The sequence below is a fragment of the Medicago sativa genome, chromosome 2, assembly GCF_051527215.1.
Source record: "Medicago sativa cultivar Bolivia chromosome 2, Bolivia_mono, whole genome shotgun sequence".
Taxonomy (NCBI): Eukaryota; Viridiplantae; Streptophyta; class Magnoliopsida; order Fabales; family Fabaceae; genus Medicago; species Medicago sativa.
In genome coordinates this window covers 57,886,086-57,908,471 of record NC_140750.1, presented here as the reverse complement: position 1 = coordinate 57,908,471, position 22,386 = coordinate 57,886,086, and the positions used below count along the sequence as shown (strand labels likewise).

The 22,386-nt window shown below is 34.0% G+C and overlaps 1 protein-coding gene and 1 pseudogene across 2 annotated transcripts; both read right to left on the bottom strand.

Moving 5' to 3' along the window:
- Positions 1–732: 732 nt before the first annotated feature.
- Positions 733–10,433, bottom strand: LOC146949254 (putative disease resistance protein At4g27220; annotated as a pseudogene). The gene is made up of 6 exons (XR_015027183.1): positions 10,279–10,433; positions 9,743–9,926; positions 4,531–7,332; positions 3,549–3,830; positions 2,724–3,446; positions 733–1,588 (listed from the first exon to the last, which is right to left on the bottom strand). The product of XR_015027183.1 is annotated as a putative disease resistance protein At4g27220 (transcript).
- Positions 10,434–11,952: 1,519 nt separating this feature from the next.
- Positions 11,953–14,772, bottom strand: LOC146949253 (Tetratricopeptide repeat (TPR)-like superfamily protein). Its single transcript, XM_085745342.1, has 2 exons — positions 12,579–14,772; positions 11,953–12,080 (listed from the first exon to the last, which is right to left on the bottom strand). The coding sequence occupies exon 1, from the start codon at positions 14,724–14,726 to the stop codon at positions 12,612–12,614; it is 2,115 nt and encodes a 704-aa protein (XP_085601468.1). The 5' UTR covers positions 14,727–14,772; the 3' UTR covers positions 11,953–12,080; positions 12,579–12,611.
- Positions 14,773–22,386: the final 7,614 nt, after the last annotated feature.

The window sequence follows — 22,386 nt, the reverse complement described above, 5'->3', positions numbered from 1 at the left end:
TTTGTAACGGCTATATTATATTGCAACTCAAATGGCGCGTGACAAATGAAGAGCTGATGTGTCATTAACACAATTTAGGGGCTGAATTAACAAGATGTTGGTAATGAGACAAATAGTGTCTTTTTATACATGGGTTATGTATTCTTCAGTAAAATACCAGCCAAGCAACTAAACAAGTAGGTTCTGTAGAGACACTCTACATGCATCCAGGAGAACGCTTACGAACAAATCGAAAGCTGTATTTCTAGAGAAGCACAAAATTGTGACGAAAAATTAACAAATCAATGCAAAGTAACAAAACAAGAAGTGTAGACTCATAGCAACTTCTGAAGTAGCTGCCTTTAAAATCCACCCATTCAATCTCAAAAACTTGAGAAACCATGATGGTTGTAAACGCTTTGTGCCATTAGGGATTAACCTCACCCAAAAATATGTCGATACACCCTGTAGGAAATAAAAAGAAAGAACAATTGTTAAAATGACACAGAAAAAGGATATGTATGGCAATAAAACCGACAAAATTTTGAAGAACATGTAATATAATAAAAATAAATAAAAGGAAAGAAAAGCCAAATGTGCTGATTCTGAATTACCAGCTGGTTGCGACGAATTAATGACTTGAACCTCCATTCAAATGTCAAGGACAAACTAAATCATCCTTAGAGTTCTGGATACTGTTCATAAACAAGAAAAAGCAACAACAATGTGAGAATGCAGGTCATAACATTTGAATCATGATTGGAGATAATCGATTTTGTATACATTACCTTTTTCGCAGCAAATTTTCTTATAGTAGTATTAATGTCACCATTCCAATGCAATTCACCTTGTTCCTTCACATGTACTCCCCGGAGCCTTGGTGCGTCCAGCACTCCATGCGAGAAAGTTTCCATCATTGGACAATCTACTACAACTAATTCAGCAGCCTTGGAAATTTAAAGTCATATCTTCCCTTGCAGAAACTTCTTAGCCTTGGTAAGTTATTAAATTTCAGATACTCCAATTTCATAAAAGCTAGCTCAAAAGCATCATTCTCATCATCACTTGCAACTATTTCTTCTATCTTTTCACATTTATATATCCATAATTTTCTAAGTTTTTGTAAACTGGTAGCTGTTGATGATTTCATAATATTTTCCAATCCAGCACAATATCCCACCTCCAACTGCTCTAAATTTTCAAACAGCACTGTGGATGGAAATATATTCTTCAGTCCAGAGCAATCAAATACTTCCAATATTTCAATATTTCGAAGAACCGGTTGCACCTCAGATTTTTCTCTACATATAAACTTAAGGTTGTTTAATCCATTAAGTAATAGTCTTCTCAACTTCATGGTTATTTCAGAATGACCAGTGCAAATGCTTCTAATCGAGAAAATCTCTGAGAAGGAACTACATGTCAGACTAAGGTTTTCGACATTGATAAACCTTTGGAAGAAACCTGATGGAAATTTGTCAGACTCAGCATGAAAACATCGCAGGCGAAGAGATTTCACTGTGTAGAGAAGCTCATCATTAAGTTGACCATTGCATAACATGGTGACGTCCTTGCAGTTCAAAATAAGCTCCCTTGTGTTGGTGAAAACCTAATCAACACATGTAATCAGATTCAAGCTAATAGATATGTAAAGAAAAAAATATGCTCATTGTTTTCCAGTGTTGTAAATAGCATATATGATATAATGATGTGTAATAATTGTACTTAGTCCATTAATCAGACCCGTTAGTTGTAATGTGTTCTATTTAAGCATATTAGTGTCTGTACTCTATTCATGTTATGGAATTATATTCAAAAAATTATTTCCCAATTCTACAGGGTATCATGAGCTCTAGATTTTGAGGCTTGCTTCCGCATAAATCCTAGTTTCCGTCGTTATGGTAAACCTTAACCACCTTCATTGTGGCCCATTGTTGCGTTCATTGGAATGCTTTCACCCCTATTAACAACCAAACAGCAATCAAATAGTGCCTTTGACCTGTTTCATACTACTCCCTCCGGTCCTTTTTATAGGAGAATATTTGGTCCGCAAAAGTTAATGTACCTGATTAAAAATTCAGTCTAGATACATCAATTTTTGTTGACCCAATTTTCTCTTATAAATAGGACCGGAGGGAGTAGTTCACAAACAAACAGGAAGCAAACAGCACCTTCACGCCTTTCTTTCTCCACATTCCATCGCAAATCCAGCATCCTCGCACCTGCCATTAGGATCGGCTGATAGCAGGCCCAAAGCTGGCTAGCACCCAAAAGATTGTGGCCAAAAGACGCTAGACGCGCCTTCATGCACTGCCGTGCCATTGTTATTTCCAGCGAAGGACTACATTGGCAGCCTCTCTGTCCTTTTGGGGGTCAGAATCACAGTTTGAGATATTTTGGGTATTCCTGACGCCCATTGTTCGTTCTCTCATTCAGCTGTTTTGTTTGTTTGTCGTTGTTAAGTATATTAGTGACCCCCATTTGTAGTCTATTTAAGCATATGATCATTTGTACTCTATTCATGTTTTGAAATTATCTGTAGAAAATTATTTCCATATTCCACACATACTTATATAAACTTTTATGCATGTAAACATGGTGCAACACACCTATAAAAGAACTCTATTCTGTATACTTTTCCAACAAAAAAAGAACATGCTGCAAGACACCTTTAAAAATGACGTTTTATGTGTAGCAGCAACAAATTGAGCATATTGATATGTAAATTGAGATGTAAATTGTACCTTTTTGATTGAGAGAAGGGGTAGTGTATCAACTAGGACAGCGGCTCGGTTATTTAGAGACTCGGGCTTGAATAGTTGGAGCTTGTCACAATGAAACACATCCACGTCACTTAATACAGGACAATCCAAGGTATGTGATACACGATAGAAACTTCGAAGTTGTGACAATTCTCGAAAACATAGAGACGTTAATTTTGGGAAAATAAACATTGGAATTGTGTCAGCTATTTCATCATGAGCCACAATAATCTCTACGCCGCATTTTTCTATATGAATCCCTTGGAGATGTTGAAGCTCTTTAGCCACAGAGAGAGGAAAAACATGGTTAAGGCTTTTGCATTCAGTAACTTTCAAGAGGCAGAGGTTTTGAAAGTTGAAGCTTTCATTAGGATTCCCATTCCATATATGTTTCAGCAATGGTAAATCTTTCAAAGTGATAGTTCTCAATTTCATACCCAGCCTCATTTGTCTACTCCCGTCTGCTTTTAGACCTTGCGCTTCAAATACAACTTCCAGTGCAGGACAATCACTTATAGTCAATGTCTCCAGATTCTGTAATTTATCAAGCACATAAGATGGAAAGACATTTGATAACTTATTGCAGGATTCAATTTTCAATTGCTTTAGTTTGAAGAAGGAATTTGGAGCCAGTTGATTGGGCCAAACTGACTTCAAGTGTTTCACGTGGGAGATTTCCATTGTCTCCAAGTTTGGAAATATAACCTACAATCAGCAGTATGCTTAGATTTTTAATGGTTAATTGCACAAGAAGCAAAACTAAAAATAAAATCAAACTATAGTTACAGAGTTGGAGACAGTGCTCACCTCATCATCAGAGAATGGTTTATTAGATGAAGGAAGACTACCCAAATTTCCATCGGAGACAAATATCTCTTCCAACATTTGGCAATTACTAATCTTGAGATACTCCAGGTTTACAAGTTCTCTAGCCACTGAGGATGAGAATGCATACGCTATGCCACCACATTTGTCAATTGTCAAACTCTTCATGTTTTGAATGCAAGAACGACCGGGAAGGTTGTCATCCCACAATTTCCTTGAGTTGATATTAGACAGCTTCAAGAGTTCAAGGTGGGGCATCCCAACCTATTAACAAAAAAATTCTCATAAAGATCTCATTTTTAATATTTATTTATGTTGAGAGAAAAACCAAGATAAAGTGAGATGGTGAGATAATGGAAAGATATGGGATTTGGTGGAACAAAAATAACGGTTGTTTAAAAGGAAGCAAAGTTTCTATCTCATTGTTTGAAGAATAGTCAGAATGGTAAGAGTTATAATTGTTCCGACCTCTAGTCGAGGCTAAGGTGGATTTGATTCCACAGACGACACCAAAGTTCCAAAAATAAGTCCATTAAACCACCCTCCGAGGTATTGTCCACTTTGGGTATAAGTCCTTCATGGTATTATTCTTTATAAAAGGCGCCTCATGGGTTGAGGAGTTTGGGAGTTGTTTATAAACTACCCTTGGCCTTGAACAATAGTATTATGTGCTACAATGATGCTGTTAAGTTTTACTCCTTTCCACTCTATTTTATAATGACAACTAGTATCAGTTCATTTCATTCCCTTTTGAAAGTCAAACATAGCACATATAGGAGTTATTGGAACTTCAGTCAGAAATTAAAATAGGAAATGGAATTAATAAGCACATTCAAATTTATAAAAAAATAATGCAACATCTGAAAATTTTAAATCTACCTCTGTTAAAATCGAAACATCTTAAAGAACTCAGTGGCTTAAAAAGACAAAATAGCAAAGAAGAAATGTTAAATCATGTTCTTACCTTTTTATCAATTAGTGCCAAAGGTGTGCATTGTGCTGTTGTCAAAGGCATAGAACAAAAACTAATGAGACTTGGCAACCGTTCAAGTTCAAGAGAACGCAACTTGGGGAACAAACTCTTGCTGATCTCTTTATTAGCTTCAGATGTTTGCACAGCTATTATTTCTGTAATCGTTTTGCAATCAGAAATTTTTATTTCAAGAAGTTGAGGAAGGTCACTAACGAGGGAATACCAAAACAGATGCTTCATCTTCTCACAACCTTTGACTTCAATAGATTTTAATCTGGTAAGAGATTGAATCGGAATTGGGCCATGGCATATTTTTTCCAGATTAAACAGATTTCGTAGAACCAAAGTCTCTAAGCTGAGGAAAGCAGGATAGGTATGAATCCACCCCTTTGAGTTAATGATGAACTTCAGTTCAGCACTGTCTTGAATGCACAAGTGCTTTAATTGTGGAAAGCCTTCCTTGTTTAGTTCAGAAAGGACATCCTTACCACACTGTAATCTGGTTAGGCACATGTCCTCAGCTGAATTTAACAAGAGGTTAAACCCGTCATCCAAAATAATGTTTGAACTCACTCTCTCCATGAGCTTAAGTGTTCTGGAGGATTCAGAAGCACCTCCAGACCAATCCAAAGACCATCTCCACATATCACCAACAAATATGTTGTATCTTTCAAGCATTGCAAAGACCTGCAAGTTCTTGGGCAAAACTGAAGCATCTTGAATCATTATGTTTAAAGTAGTCAGGTGAGACAAATTCCTTAGCTCTTCAAGACTTGCATTGTTGCTTTGATCTTTGGTTTCCTTGACATCCCATTGGATAAAACAATTCCCCATGTACAACTCTTCCAAGCACGTTAAACTTGAAATAAGATTTGCAGGAATGAATCTCAATCCAGAGCAATTAGTTAAATTTAACATTCGAAGATTAGTTAGTTGTCCTATTTCTTTTGGGAGCTCTTTAATATCAGATCTTTCAAGGCTGAGAGCTTCTAAACTTTTCAACTCTGCAACTATTGATATGTCTTCCAACACACAACCAGACAACTCCAATGATATGATTTTTGTCAAGAGACAAAGAGATGGTGGTGGAAAAGGGGTAAGCATCATTCCATATAATTGAAGAACCTTTAGTCCTCTCATCACAGAAAAAAACTCATCGGGAATTTTCATATGGTCACCTATAGTTTCAAGTACAAGTAGTTTCAATTCTGGGCAATCTAACTTTTCAGGAAGCTCGTGAATATAAGACCAAGGCACAGCAATTGCATCTAAGTTTTGAAGCTGATCTACTTTTGGCCATTTTTTCAGTACAGTATACTTTGGCACGCAATAGAAAGGATGAAGCCTAGATGCAATTGATTTAGCCACCACTCTAACAACATCATGCATTCTAACTAATTCAGCTTCAGACTCAAGTAACAACGAAGAGGCCTTGAGATCATTTATTAACTTGTAGCATCTGTTTCTTGCATCTGTCAATGTGCGAGAATGTCTGTATAAGCCCAATCCCCATGAACATGAAAATAGTTCTCCAGTGTGGATAAAGTTTACTCCAGATGAGCCAATGAATAAGAATAGCAATTTTAGTTCCTCATTCTCTAAAAAATTATAACTCAATTCAAGAGTAGAGTAAACTTTCTTATGCAACCCATCTTCATCAAATCTCTCTAATTCATTTAAGGCATCCTTCCAAGCAGAGACATGTTTTTTCCTCAAAGCCTTTGCCACTGTAACTATCAATAAGGGTAAACCAGCACAGCATTTGGCCACTTTTTCTGCAATTGGCTTTATACTGAATTCTTGAACAACATCACCTGCCATTTTCTCAAATAGTTTCCAACTATCACCCTCAAATAAAACTTCAAGTCTAAATTCTTTCTGAGTGCCAATCTCACAGTTCAACACATTAAGATCTCTGGATGTTACCACCAACTTGCATTCTTTGTGATCATTACCATAAGGAACCCCCAGTTCTGTCAAATCAAGTCTCCCCCAAATATCATCCAAAATAATAAGAATACTCTTCTCCTTGGTGATCCTCTCCCGTAATTGTGTTGCTCTTCCTTCTTTGCTCTCCTTGTTAAATTTTAGACCCAAGGCATCAGCAATCTGGCCTTGAATTTTTTCCACGTCTGGAGTAGCAGTTATAATACCCATAGCTACAGCACTAAATGACCCATCATTCTCAGCTTGCCAAGCTAACTCCTTCACTAGTGTTGTCTTCCCCACTCCACCCATACCATAGACCCCAATAATGAAGATGCTAGGATTCTTCAATGCCAGCATCATCTCATTCAACATTGATGTTCTGGAGTCCAAGGCCTCGTAACCTCTACCGAACGGTGGGATTGTGACTTGAGAAGCAGCACGGTAAGAAATTCTGTCAAATTTTCCTTCTGCTGCGACATCAGAAATATCTTGTATCGCCTTTTCGGTCTTCTTGCTCAGCTGGTGCCTTGTGCACAGATTGGGAAAGTGTCCCATTGAACATTTAGCTTTTGAATGGCCTTCAGATTCAATATGTTTCTTTGCCTCGGCAATAGTGTAGTCCACTTTGTTCTGCCAATTTAGGACAATATTTTCAATCTCTTCTCCGTTCCTTCTAGCCTCATCAACAGTGTGTTGCATACTGTCTTTTATTCCCTCCAGATTTTGGATATCAGTTTTCATCCTTACAAGGTTGCCCTTGTAGTTGAGTATGTAAGCAAATTGACGTCCAACAGGTACAACCATAAATTCAGAAATTTTAGCAGCAATTGAAATAACAACATCCATGGCCACCCCTTTTTCTATCTGTCAGTTGAAATGAAACAGGGATTCAATCAATAAATAACAAAATTGAAAGATAGCTGTGAATTTCTCTCAACTATTTCTGGGGTTTACTCGACATTCCATCTTTTCTTATATAAATTGATGTTATTTGTAGTTATAATCTTTTGGAATAGAATAATGAGTTTCTTAATGTAACTGAAATAAAAACTATCAAATAATGCAGTACTCACTATTCAAGTCCAATTTAGATTATCTTTGAGAATTTAGAAACTTGGCAATTGAAATAAAAATTCAGTCTTGTTAAATTTAATTTATATTCATTGTAAGAATAAATTATTTTTTACACATACATTCAATTGTATCTCGCCATGTAGATATTTTAAAGATATTATAATGAGCAAGCATACCAAAGTGGCACCACTGTGTGATTTGATTAAATGCATGCGTGAAAAAGTTTTAAATCGTCCATAAGAATCAATCTCCTTTCTTATTTAAGAAAATACTTTTACGTATATATAGGTTGTTACGGAAGAATTAGATGAGAGGATAAGAATAAGCTGAAATGTTGGAGTTGTTATCAATATGTTAGTTAGAAGACTTATAGTTATTGTAATATCATTTCAACTTTTCTTACCTAATAATGCTTATTGAAAATTTTATTCACAATATTACCTACTAACAGAACATCAAAAATAATTCTTAATGCACCTTTTAATGTATACTTTCTGTTTTAAATTGCTTAATCGATACTTTCAAGACACACTTATCAGTATATATTTGAAAACAGGTTTTTTTTTTTCTACGGAAGGCGAAGGGAGATTCTGTCATGGTAGGTATGTGCTGAGGGGTGGAGCCAGGATTTCATCTTGAAGAGGACCATGATCAAAACTCAAAATCTTTTAAGACATTTTAAACAACTACACTGCTAGTGTAATAGGATATCAAGGAATGAGCAATTAATTTTATAGCCACTACAACTCGAAATTTATAACATTTGTAAAATTTGGGCACAAAATCTCTGAAACTAGATGGGCATGGTTGCATGGGTTGATGGGAACATAGCCAAAAGTATAGGTGTAAACCATACCATAAATTTTTTTTCACTTTCTTATATTTTCTACTTTCATAGTAGTATTTTATTATTGTGTTCTGTTGTACAAAACTCTGTAAATTCCTTATTTCTTCTTACATGAGCTTCAAAACTCTTGTCTCTTTTAAATAACATAAAGGAATTCAATAAATGATCACGTGTCTCAATACTAGTCCCTCATTAAAAATTCAGTCCCATAGAATATGTTTGGAGTGTATTGGAGAGCCAAGTATAAGATTTATAAGAACCAAAGTTAAAAATAAGTTAAAGGACTAAAAGTATGATTTAGCACAAGTTAAAAAAATGATACACTATTTGTTCCTTTTATTAGAGTATGTTGAGGTGTGTTACCAGCAGGCCACCTTGGTGGCTCCACCCTTGTCTGCCGTGGATTAGGTGGTGGCTGTAGCTATTCAACAATACAATGGATCAACAATAAGCAAGGCCATGTCACAGAACAGGAATAAATAGTCAAGGACTAGCTAGCTTCCCATAGATTTTTTTTTTTTTTTGTCATTTTAGGGTCGGATAAAAAAAATTCCAGTAAGACTGCAATCATCCTCTGGGAGCCATTGGATGAAGATCGTACATTTGAGATTTTAAGCGTTTTTTTATTATTTAAGTAATAGAAAATTCTAAGGTTGAAATCTAGACTATCCGATCTTGATCGAACGGGCTCGAGCATACCAACAGCAGTACAGCACCAGTTTTTAACTTCTCTGAAACCTCGGTCCCCGACACTAATATGGGATTCCCTAATTTGTATCCCCTAACTTTTGACAGGCTTATGCACACTCCTCGGTGGAGTCCAAGTTTACCAGAGGCTCGAATGAAAAATTTAGCTTGTTGCCTCATCTCAAAAATCTTATTAAAGATACAAGGGATATGTTAAAGAGTCCTACATTGGACAAAATATGTCATGAACATATGTCTATAAGTGGGGTCAATCCTCACCCCGCAAGCCGGTTTCGTGGGGTTGTGTTAGCCCAACCACGATTTCTAAGAAGATGTAAATTTTTTGTAGATAGAATTGAAAAAACAATACAATAAATCTTCGGTACTATGTCAAGAGCTAGCAACGGGAAATAACAAATTATATTTTTTTTTTTTTGGTAAAAAAGAGGGTCTAAGCCCAGTACCAGATCATATTTTCTCTAGTGCAATGCAATTGTAAGGTCTATAATCTATACAATTACAGGAGAAGGGTGGTCACAAACAATTGCTCTGCACAGACATACAAAAAATTTAAAACTAAAAAGATAAAGCATTGCTAATTTTGTAAAAATAGAAAGGAGAAAAAAAAAAAAAAAAAACAGACAACAAAACAAGGAAGAAACTGACCTCTAAATATGCTCCACACTTTTTTGTATTCTCCAAAAAGAGTTATCTCTCAAATTCATGTATTTTGTAAACTCTCTTTAACTTAATATAAGGCACTCCTCTTCTTTCCACTTCTTTGTTTTATTAGGCAAGACCCACATGTGATGTAAGCCTCTGGTCAATGCTCTTGCTTCTTGGATGTTTCCTGTGTAACAATTAAAATAATACAAAGACTAAGACCCCATTAAACTAGTACTATTATAATCAACCTTGAAATGTTAACATTAGAGAATTCGTCATGCAAGATTACAAGTTGCTATCAGACTTCGCAAAATCAATTTTAATCGGAAATTTGTAATGTATGATTTGATAAATGTAAGTGACACTACACCAAATTTGCGATAACATATTGCCTTAAATTAATAGTCTTACCCGTAATAACAAGTTGTTTTCTAGAAAATAAAATATGTACTGCTTTATCCCTAACCACGTTATGGGTTAGCAGCAGCAGATTTTAGATAAGAAAACCTCAACCCATTAATACATGATCAACGTACCAGGCAGTGCAAAGGGAACATTGTTACGGCGCACTATAGTGGGTAAGCATGACTAAAAATGAAGATAAAGAGGGAAGTGGAGGAGGTCCGTTATGGTTGTCATCATCCGGCAGTACGTCTTCACCGGTGCCCCCAAGGACAACCTTCACCGTTTTCTAATTCAAATTTCAAATTAGCACATCACATCAAATTTTTTAACTTTAGCATGAAAACTTTCTTTTATTTCATGAACGAATATTTCTTTTGTACTTACAAGATATTTCTAGGTAGTTGCTCTTGTAAGAAACAACTATTCTTTTAAGTGAGCCAATTCTAAATGAGACAAATACAATTCTTCTATGTTTTCAGCTCTATGATTCATCTTTTCTAAGACACGTGACTTAAACAACATTATTTATAGAGTGTCAAGGTCTTTATATGTTTTATCTTGATCTGTTCCAAAAGAATACAAATTGTATATTTCCTGTGTTGTCAAGACACATAACAGTAACACATAGAATATAAAATAGATGGTCAATTTCTAGTGAAGTGTATACGATTATCTAATCTGATCTTTTAAGGAAGGAGTAAAGAGAAGTAAGGAATTTACCTTGGCTGCAACTGAATCTTATACATCACGTGGGATTCATTACAACTCTTTTGGGTAAACTGATCAACCTTCAACAACAAAAATCCCAGAAAAATTCTAGAAGAAAATGAAGAAACTCTAACGTTTTTGAATTAAAACTAATGTGTAACAGAGATAAAGTTAAAATACCAAAATAAATCAAATTTTAATTAAGGGACCAAAACGATACTAGTTAAATAATTAAGTAACAAAAAACATAATTTAGCCTAACTTATACTACTTTGTCCCTAAATATAAGATGTCTTGAGTAAATCGCGATAATTTAAATATATATATATATATATATATATATATATATATATATATATATTACCGAGCTGTCATCATCTGCCTCTGCATAACCCCACAGACTACTGCTGTGAAGAGGACCAAGGAGAGAGGGAAAGAGGCAATTCCACAGTGTTTTCTAACTTGGGAAAGTGGTGGGAGAGAGATGAGGACAGAAAAGGTCCATGCGATCCCTTATTGGGAAGGGCTCTACAATAACTCTTCCATGACATTTATTTCATATTTTGAGCTGCCTATTTTCTATCTATACCAAAAAAAAAAAATTAAGCAGAAAAACTTCATTAGAATAAATAAACAGACAAAGGCTCGACGATATCGCATCAGAACTTTAACATGAAATATCATTGGCTTACTTCGTGAAAAAATATTTCACTTATACTTGCAAGATATTTCAAGGTGGGTGCTCTTGTAAGACAGAACAATTTTCTTAAGTGAGTTGATCCTAGATGAGATATGCATATAATTCTTCTGTTTCTGCTCTATAATTCCCTCTTTTACAAGATACGTGACTTTAACCACATTATTTATAGAGTGTCAAGGTCTTCATAGGTTTTATTTTGATCTGTTCGATATGAATTCAAGTTGTATTTTTCCTGTGTTGTCCATATTCATAACACAATATAAAATAGATGCTCATTTTCTAGTGAAATATCTAAGGTTATCTGATTTGATACGGAAGGAGTAAAGACAAATAAAGAAATTACCTTGAGTGCAATTGGATATTATACATCACTTTGGATTCATTACAACTCTTTTCGGTAAAATGATCTATTTTTCATATGGCACTGGCATCAGAGGCCTAACAGCTGAGGATTTATATATTATCCTCTCCTTAGCTGAGGGTATGCTAGCAGTATTTTCATGGACTATCTTTTACAAAGGGAACCTGCATATAATCATCACATGATCCATCTATTAGCCTCCAAAAATAACATTCACAAAACAAACATTACATAAATGAAGCTTGATTTTAAAACAGTAGCAGTTTCTATAGGTTTGAGACGAATTTAAATGTGTGAAATTTGGATGCAATTACCAATATATGCATACTTTTGCAAACATAATGAACATTACAAAAGTCAATTCTAGTTATCATATATGCTCGGGAATGGAAAATTAGTTTCCTCTTGTTATGAGTTTAGGGTTCCATATATTTAATAATCGCAAAAATATTATCAAAACAGAAGAAACCTTTGCTACTACAAACCAGAGAGATTAACATGTAACTAGAAAGGCAAAATAAGTTACATTAGAATTGAAGAGATTCTTGGATAATAATACATTTGATCTTAATCTATTTTTTTCAGCATGTACCATATCAGGTACTAGGTAGATGAGATGAATTCTTGGTCTTTCTACTTACAGGGTTAGTACTAATACATACCGTGGTTAAGAAAGAACACCAAGAGACTTCAATTCAGTGTTCATAATAATACAACCACTGCATCCCTTTATCTATAGTCAGTATTATGGTTTTTATCTCTTCAATATTCATGTGTGATTGATCCCCTGCAAGAAACAGATGAACCTTATCTTTAATAGTAATCCAACTACAACCAGGACTTTTTTTTATTCCTTTTAAATTCTTGGTCTTTCTTACTAAGTCACCCTCAATCTTTTGTCCAGAAGCAGAATACATGTTGGATAATACCACATAAGGAGTCGCATTTGCAGGCTCCAGCTCGGTAATATGTTGAGCTGCAAGCTTGGCAAGATCAGGACGTTGGTGAGCACTGCTTGCAGCAAGAAGAGCCCCCCAAACCCCAGAATGAGGCTTTACCGTCATTGAACGAATCAAATCATTAGCTTCATCGAGCAAACCAGCACGGCCAAGTAGATCAACCATGCAGGCGTAATGATCAGCATCTGGCTCAATCCGGTAATGAGATTTCATGGTGCCAAATAAATTTTGCCCCTCTTCAATAAGTCCTGCATGAGTGCAAGCTGAAAGAACAGCAAGGAAAGTAACACGGTTGGGTTCAAGGCCTTCACTCTGCATTGTTTTATACATATTGAGAGCTTTTTCGGCAAAGCCATTTTGTGCAAACCCATTGATGATTGAGTTGTAAGAGACAACATTCGGTTCAACAATGTCTACGAAGATCTTGTAAGCATCGGTTAAATTTCCACATTTGGCATAGAATGATATAAGTGAATTTTGTATTGAAAGATCATATTCCAAGTTCATCTTCAGAACATGTGAATGAATCTGAAGCCCTTCATTCAGTGCCACCAAAGAAGCCGAAGCGGAAAGAACACTGCTGATAGTTAAAGGATTAGGCCTGCAACCTTCCCTCTTCATCCGAACAAACCAATGCAAAGCTTCCTCGTACTCCTCATTATTCACAAAACCAGATATAAGAACTGTCCAAACAAAATCATCTTTCTCTTTCAACGTATCAAACAGTTCAACGGCCTTTCTGATTCTTCCATCTGTTGTAAACCCCCTGATCATGGCCGTCCAAGAAATCAAATCCTTCTCCGGCATCCTCTCAAAAACCCCATAAGCTGCATCCACTTCATTGTTATAAATATATCCAGAAATCAAAGAATTCCAACTAACTAAATCTTTATTACCCATAGCAGAAAACACTTTTTTTGCCATGTCAGTGAACCCAAACAACGAATACATAGTGATAATAGTATTACTCAAAACACTACCAAACTCAAATCCCAACCTTAAAACCAACCCATGAATCTGCATTCCCTCTTTCACAGCACCACAATTTCCACAACCTTTAATCATAATAGTCATAGTAGTCGAATTAACCACAACAACACCTTCCCGCCTCATTTCCAAAAACAAACAAAACCCATTTTCAAACAAACCTTTCTCCATATACCCATCAATCATCGCACTCCAAGAAACTACGTTTCTCTCAGGCATTCTATCAAACAACATCCTAGCATAATCAACCCTCCCATCTCTACACAAACCACCAACCAAAGCACTCCACGAAACCACATCCCTCTTACTCTCACCCACATTCTCAAAAACCCTCAAAGCCTCATTTGTTTCACCCATTTTCAAATACCCATTTATCAAAGCATTTGAACAAACCGGGTCACGAAACTCACGCGGAGCTTCATGGTAAAGTTTCTCAGCCAAATCAAACTTCCTTGCCTTAACTAAACCCATGATCATGGCAGCATATGACACCTCATTTCGGTCATGAAACGAGGTAAAAAGCTCGTAGGCTTTAGAGACATTGCAACCATTACGAATATAACCGGAGATCATGGCATTATAAGTAACGGTCGTTCGTTCGGGCATTTCATCGAACAGTTTACGGGCATTCGTAATTTGACCATTTTGAGCATAGACAGTGAGCATGGCTGTCCAAGTGACAATGTTCTTTCGGGGCATTCTGTTGAAGATTGTTTCTGCAGCTTTAACGTTACCATTTCGTCCATTTTCTGAAATCTTAACGTTGCATTCAGTGATGAATTTGCCACCTTTTGCAATGTTGGTTTGGTTTTGAGTAAGGTTGGTGATTCTTTGGTGGATGTTTCTGGCGCGGTGGAATTTCATATTTTTATGTGCTTAGAAAGAAAAAGAAAAAAAAAAATTTCTTTCTCGTTATCTGTTTATTATAAAACCTTGACTAGAATTTCTATGAAAAACACTTGACTAGACCAATTTTTTTATGAGACGTTTACTTATTTTATTTTGATAAAATTTATAAATTTTTTTCTAGACTTTAGCTATATTGTTGTCAAACTTTGATTATTAAAACTTATAAACTCAACCCGACAAAATCTGAGAGTTTTGTACTCGTTTATAAACTTATGTTCATATCATATTTTATCTTATGTGAGACTCTTTAACATGCAGACTTTTAAAAAGTATGAAGTAATATTAGTTTAGTACTACTTTGTTCCTAAATATAAGATATATTGAGTAAATTGCGCTAATTTTAAAAAAAAATCTCAGAAAAACTATTCTAAGCATACGATGTGCCGAGAACAACAAAGAGCAAAAATTACAATACAACAAATTCAATCTAATTGGGTTGATCTGATGGTGTTGGCTTAAGACATTTGTTTACCGGTGTTTTTGGTAAACAATAAGTCTAATTTCGATTATTACAAGCAGGATCAAACCAGAAATCTTATAACATGTTGTGCAATCTTTTCCAGAATATAGTTGAATGTTCATCATATTCATTGTTTGCTTTATGAACAAGATGAATAAAACTGTTTTGTACGAAGATAACTGCCTTTCTACAGAAATCAATGAATAAAATTCAAGTAAAAGACTTAAAAGTTAAACCGTAGAACTTAAATAAAAAGTAGAGTAAATTACACTCGCCTCCCCTCAAAGATGTTTGAATTACACTTCCCTCCCCTCTTATGTTAAAATATACACTCCCCTCCCCTTTTATTCAAAACATATTAGAAAACATTTCACTCCCCTCCCCTAAGAGAAGCTTGAATTACATTCTTCTCCCCTCTTATGTTAAAATCTACACTTTACTCCCTCAATATTTTCTTTTAGTTTTGCGGGTCTATTTTAATATAATCAAAATTTGAATACATATTTTTCACTATTTTTTATTCACAATTTCATTAACATATAGTTTTAAACTCTATTATAAAATATGAAACAACCAAAAATAAAATTAAAATATGTGAAAAATTACTAACGACAATAAAATATGGATATTTAAAAGTTAATTTTATACTATAAATTTTAAACTTAATAGAAAAATATTTAAATTTAATTATCATTGACATTTAAATTATAAAGAAATGAATTTATTTTTCTTAAATGGTGGTTCAAAATTAGTATATGTCATAAAAATATTTATTTATGTTAAAATAGATTAAAGTGCATTGTATATTTAATTATTAAGGGAGAGAGTTGTAATTCAAGCATCTTATAGGGAAGGGAAGTGTAGATTTTACTTTTCAATGGAGGAAAATGTATATTTTAACATAAGAGAGGAGGGGAGTGTAATTCAAGCATCTTTGAGGGGAGGGGAGTGTAATTTACTCTAAAAAGTAAATTGCATTGCATTAAAGTAATGGGGGTTCGACAAATCATACTACATACATCATGTGACTCTTTTCTTTAAACGCTGATACTTTGAGTGCTAGAATTCTATAATAATGATTTGTGACCTGTTTTTCCTGTGAAAAACAACTATATATACATAGGAAAAATAACTGCTAAGAACTGAATGTCTTCGACAAGAATTGCATGTCTTCTACGTGTCTGGCCACTTAAAACCAACTTCTTTACGAATTAACTTTCTGTCGAATTGTGGCTTCTGTCGAATGCTCTCAGTATCTGTCGAACCCAACTGTAACGCCCTCCTTTTTATTTAATTATTTTAAATGAGTTTTAGAATATATTTATATGATTAGTGTGATTTATAAGATTTATGTGATTTATATGATTTTAGAGAAATTTATGAGACGTGTGACTTATTTTATTGTTTAATAAAATAAGATTTATTGTTTAATAAAATAAGATTCGAAAATAAAATAAATATTAAGTTGTGGAGTTATTTTGTGTAGAAATATATTTGTTATTTGATGAAGAGATATATTTGTTATTTTGTGTAGAAATATATATATTATTTGGTGTAGAAATATATTTGTTATTTTGTGTAGAAATATATATGTTATTTAGTGTGGAAATATATATGTTATTTTGTGTGGAAATATATATGTTATTTAGTGTAGAAATATATTTGTTATTTTGTGTGGAAATATATATGTTATCTAGTGTAGAAATATATTTATTATTCAATGAAGAGGTATATTTGTTATTTGGTGTTAAAATATTATATACATATATATTTTGATGAAATATGCTATTATTTGTTATATGGTATATTATTATATATTTAGTGGAAGACTATATTTAGTAGAGAAATATTATATATTAGAATATGAGGATTATTAGTGTGAGTGGATTTGGGGGTTAGAATAGAAAGAAGAATAAGTTGTTGGGCCTAAATAGATTTGGAAAGAATATTTTAGTATTATAAATAGAGAAGCTTAGGTTGGAAAAAGTTGACCTTAAACCGTTTTTTGGAAAAGAGGAGAACAAGAAAGAAGAGAAGAGAAGAGAAGAGAAAAGTCAAGAGAAGAGGAGAATACCTTAGGAAAGAAGAACGCTGCTGCTGATTCAGGAATTAATCTAAGGTGAGGGTGAGACTATCTTGCATTAATATTAAGTTGTTAAATCATTAGATTACATCTAACAAGTTGGGGAGAGTTTGTGAGAATTTGAGAATTAGGGTTTTGAAAGAGAGATTTGATGATTAGATGATGAAAACTTGTTGAATTGATGTAGAAATTGTGAACATACCTTAGATAATCCATAGAAATTGTGTACATACCTTGAGGTTAGAACCATGAGATTAAGTGAAACTTGGAGAAAATCTGCATTCTACCCGAATTTTGATATTGAAACTGGAATTGGTAGGTGCCGAATTGGTCTTAGGTGTAAACACGAAAGTTGTAGGTATGGATGTTAGCTTTCTAATGCCGCTGGTCTCACGTCAAAAAGATATATAGAACTTGAGTTATGGTCAAATTACTGCACGTAGGTCACAGTGAATTTTTATGGACTTTCAGCACAACTTTTCTGAATTTAAAATGAAAACTGGTATTGATCGGTACAGAATTGGTCTTAGGCGTAAACATGAAAGTTTTAGATAATTTTGTTAGCTTTCTAGTGGCTTTGGTTTGACGTGAAAATGATGTTTGGTCTGTGAGTTATGATGAAAATACTACAGGGAGGTCTTAGCAAAATTGTACGGTGACAGCATTCTCTGTTTCATGTTTTTGCATTTTGTTCATATGTTTCTGTTTTGAATTGATCTTTGTTGTAAACATGAAAGTTGTTGATATTTGTGATATCTTTCCAGTAGCTTTGGTTTGACATGAAAATATATTGTGGATAATTTATTATGTTTTTACAAAGATACATAGTGAATTATTGTCGATGTTAAATACGATGTTATATAAAGTTGTTTATGATTGATGAATATGATGTTTTAAGATGTTATTTATTATCATTTGATATTGTTATATTATGATATGACATGAATTATTTATGTGATCCATATGTTGTCAAGATGCTAAGATGTTAAGATGTTAAGACGTTAAGATGATAAAAGTTGTTAAGTCGTCGAGTCGTTATGAAGTCATCAAGTTGTTAAGATGTTATGTTGTCAAGATGTTAAGATGTTAGGATGTCATAGATGTTCATGATGTTGTTTAAGTTGTCAAGTTGTAGGAAGATTGTGTCGTTGCATAGTCAGTGATGGGGGCTTAATGCCCGACAGGTTCTTTATGACCTTAGCGATGGGGGCTTAATGCCCGACAGGTTCTTTATGACCTTAGCGATGGGGTTTAATGCCCGACAGGTTCTTTATGACCTTAGCGATGGGGGCTTAATGCCCGACAGGTTCTTTATGACCTTAGCGATGGGGGCTTAATGCCCGACAGGTCCAAATATGACCTTAGCGAAGGGGGCTTAATGCCCTGGTGGTACCACATGCATGTTGAAGTTGTCTAAGTTGTTGTCGAAGTTGTCTAAGCTGTTGTTGAAGTTGTCTAAGTTGTTGTTGAAGTTGGTGTTGCATTGTAGAGTCGTCATAACTTATATTTAATGATGATTTAATGATGATATTCGATGATGGTATTTGATTGTGATTATGATTTAATGATGATGTTGTTTATGAAGTTGATTATTGAACTTGGTTATGAAGTTGTTTCCAATAAATGCTATGTTTTGATAATGCTATTACGTGAATTACATGGTGATGCCTACTATTATTGATGTTAGATGTTGATGCTTATTATTATTGTTGATGTTAGATGTTATGTGATTTATGATAAGATGTTATATGATGATGTTTATGTATATGATTAAGATGATGTATGATACTATGATTAAGAGATTATATGATAATGCTTATGACCAATATTTGTAGATATGTGATGATATTTATATGATGATATGATACGGAGTATATGACTAATATAGGAAGAATAGTGACACTAATTAAGGAAGTTTAAGTTGTTAAATATGATTAATGAATTATATGATGTTTAAGTTGTTGAATGTACTTTATATGATTTATATGCTTTATATTATTGTTTGAGAAATCTCACCCCTCCTGTTTGAATGTTGCCCTTACGTTGGTAACGCGCAGGTAACCAGGACTAGCTGTTGTTGTGAGTAATCTCCGCCGTGTCGTCTTAGGTGCTCTGATACGTAACGGGATGTGGATTATGTCTTTACTTTCTATTCCTTACGTATTGTTTTTATAAGAATTATAATGAAGTTGTCGGATTGAACAAATCATGATGTTTAGACTATTTATGAGACTATAGTGATGAGGTCTTGGTGCCAAAGACTATTTTTATGATGTTGAACTAATTCCGCTGCAAAGTTTAGAAATACTTATGTTGAATGATTTTGAAGAATAAATTGTTATTTATTCAGTTTATGAATTTTTAAGAAGTGTAGCATTCCGTTTAAAATTGTTAAACTCTGATTTATATTTAAGAAATTTTCTTGTTGGGAAAACGGGGTGTTACACCAACAACTTCCAACATGGATTCGGAGAATTTTGTAACTTTAAACTTTACTGGCTAACAACCTTAGAGTATGCTCCTCTTTAAGGTCTCATGTTCGATTCATCACGTACCAATTTGGATGTGTAACGCCCACTTTGATATTTAATTATTTTTATTAAGTTAGAGTCTATTTATGTGATTTATTTATATATATGAGGTGTTAGTATTTTATTATGTGGCATTATTCTATTATTTATTAGAATATGAAAATTATTAGTGTAAGTAGAATTGGAGGTTAAAATAGAAAGAAGAATAAGTTATTGGGCCTAAATAGGTTTAGGAAGAGTATTTGGTATTATAAATAAGGAAGCTTAGGTTAGAAAGAGTTTTTTAAACCGCTTTTTGGAAAAGAGAAGAACAAGAGAGAAGAGAAGAAAGAGGAGAACTCAGAGAGAGAACCCTAGGAACGAAGAACGCTGCTTTTGATTTCAGAAAAACAATTTAAGGTAAGGGTGAGACTATCTTTCACTAATATTAGGTCTGTGAATCATTAGATTGCATCTAACATGCTTTAGGATGAGTTTGTAAGGGGAGTTTTATTCATCATAGGGTTGTGTACTCATGTGGCTAGTGAAGGGTTGTTAATTTTCATTATTTTCTTAATTTTTTTGATGAGTATGTGTTTAATTCGTGTTCTCTTAAGTTGCTGTAATTATATGTTTGATTTTCGTTTTTGAATTTGTGATATTTTCAAGTTAAAATCGTGATTATTAAATAGTAATTGTTCATATTGATTTTCAATTGTTGTCGCATGTCATTATTATTTCATCGAATTTCAAGTTCTAGTTTTCTTATTATCCCTTAAATTCCAATTGAAGCTGCTGTCGTGTCCTTGAAAATTCTTGATTCGGCTATCTAGCATACATGTGCATATATATAACAGGGTCCATTTAACTTGGACCACCAACTCTTTGGATCCAACTTGGACCACCTAAATGACTTACAATAGCAGGTCAAGAAGCTCAGACAACACCATAAGCACATCACATTGTATCAATTCCCTTTACATGTTTTTAATTAAAAAAAAATTAAAAGGCATATTAAATTGTAGTGTGGACCCGCAGAAGTGAATTCATATTTGTTATTTCTTTTCAAAACCCATTTTTACAGCATCTCTGCATTCACATCACCAACAAGGACTCCTTCATATTTGTTCATCAGTAGATTCATCCTTAAAACCCATTTTTACGATAAGCTTAATTGAAACATGAATTATGTAATAATACTATGTGAAACCAAAACCAAGTCACGAGAAAGCCACCACCATCGTGTGAAACAGAATCCAGACCCACAAAAGCAAAATTGAATCTTAAACTGGAAATTTAATCGAAGAAGGAAGAAGGAAATCGGTCCTGAGATACTGAGAACGAACTAAAAACAGTCTTGAACAAGATTATGGTGTGAGGAAAGAAGAACAACAAAGTTATGGTTTATGAAAACAAGAAAAAAATGAATGAAATTTGGGGTTTAGTTTGATGGAAAGAAGAAGTGGAGGAGAAGAAGTTGAAGATGAAGAGAAATTGGAATGGAAGAAGAAGATCTCGGTGGTGGAGAAGAGAAATAAGAAAAAATTGGATATCTTCAATTAAAACATTAAGGATATATGGGTAATTTCATAATTAAGAGAGATAATCTGGTGTAGCATGAACTATGTAAGCTTGAAATTGGAGTAAACTTGCTAGAAGGGTTGTCCACCATAAATCTGGTCCATTCCAATATTTTAGTAATAAATCTATGGCCAATATTGAAGTGGTCCAAGTTGGACCCAAAGAGTTGGTGGTCCAAATTATACTCTGCCTATATAACCACATATATAACAACATATGTCTTCTATACAAATCCCTAAAAAAAAAATGTCTTCTATACAATTAATTAACCCCTGATGGTACCAAACTGTGATGCACCAATTTCACTTTAGTTATATTATCAGTTAGTGCTTGCCTTCCTTTCATTAATTCCATTGTTGTTGAGTTCAGTTATAATTAGCATTACCCTATTTTAATTATTCCCCTCTCGGTGTGTGGCTACCATTTTTGGGATTTACTTCCCTTTTATGCGTGTGTTGTGCACCTGTTTGCCGGAGATGTTTTAATCCCTATCAGCTGTTATTGTGGCAATTCCGTGGTGTGTATCGTAGCTATAGATTTAATTAATTTAGTTAAGTACGCTATGCTCAAGTCCCTATATGAACTCCTAAGAATAACTTCTAGAAATTACTAACCCGTGTGGTTTGAACTATTATTATCATGATCCTTCACTTGTTAAAACTTAGTTAGTTTACAAGGTATCTCCCTCACTCAATACCAAGTTTACAGGTGTGTCAAGACTTTTTATCTTCAATTTTGAAATCGAAGACTTTTAGGTAGAGCAAACAGTTGACTTTGAGATTTAAAATACTTTAAAATTAATAGTAATAGTTAATAATGATGATAAAGTGATTATTGTTCTTGTAAGATGTAAGACACTGATTGATAAGTATTTAACGATGTGTAATTGATGTGTTATTTAACGATGTTGTATTTGACGATGCTGTTATTTGAAGATGTGTGATTTAAAGAAGTGTTATTTAAAGATGTGTGATTTAAATA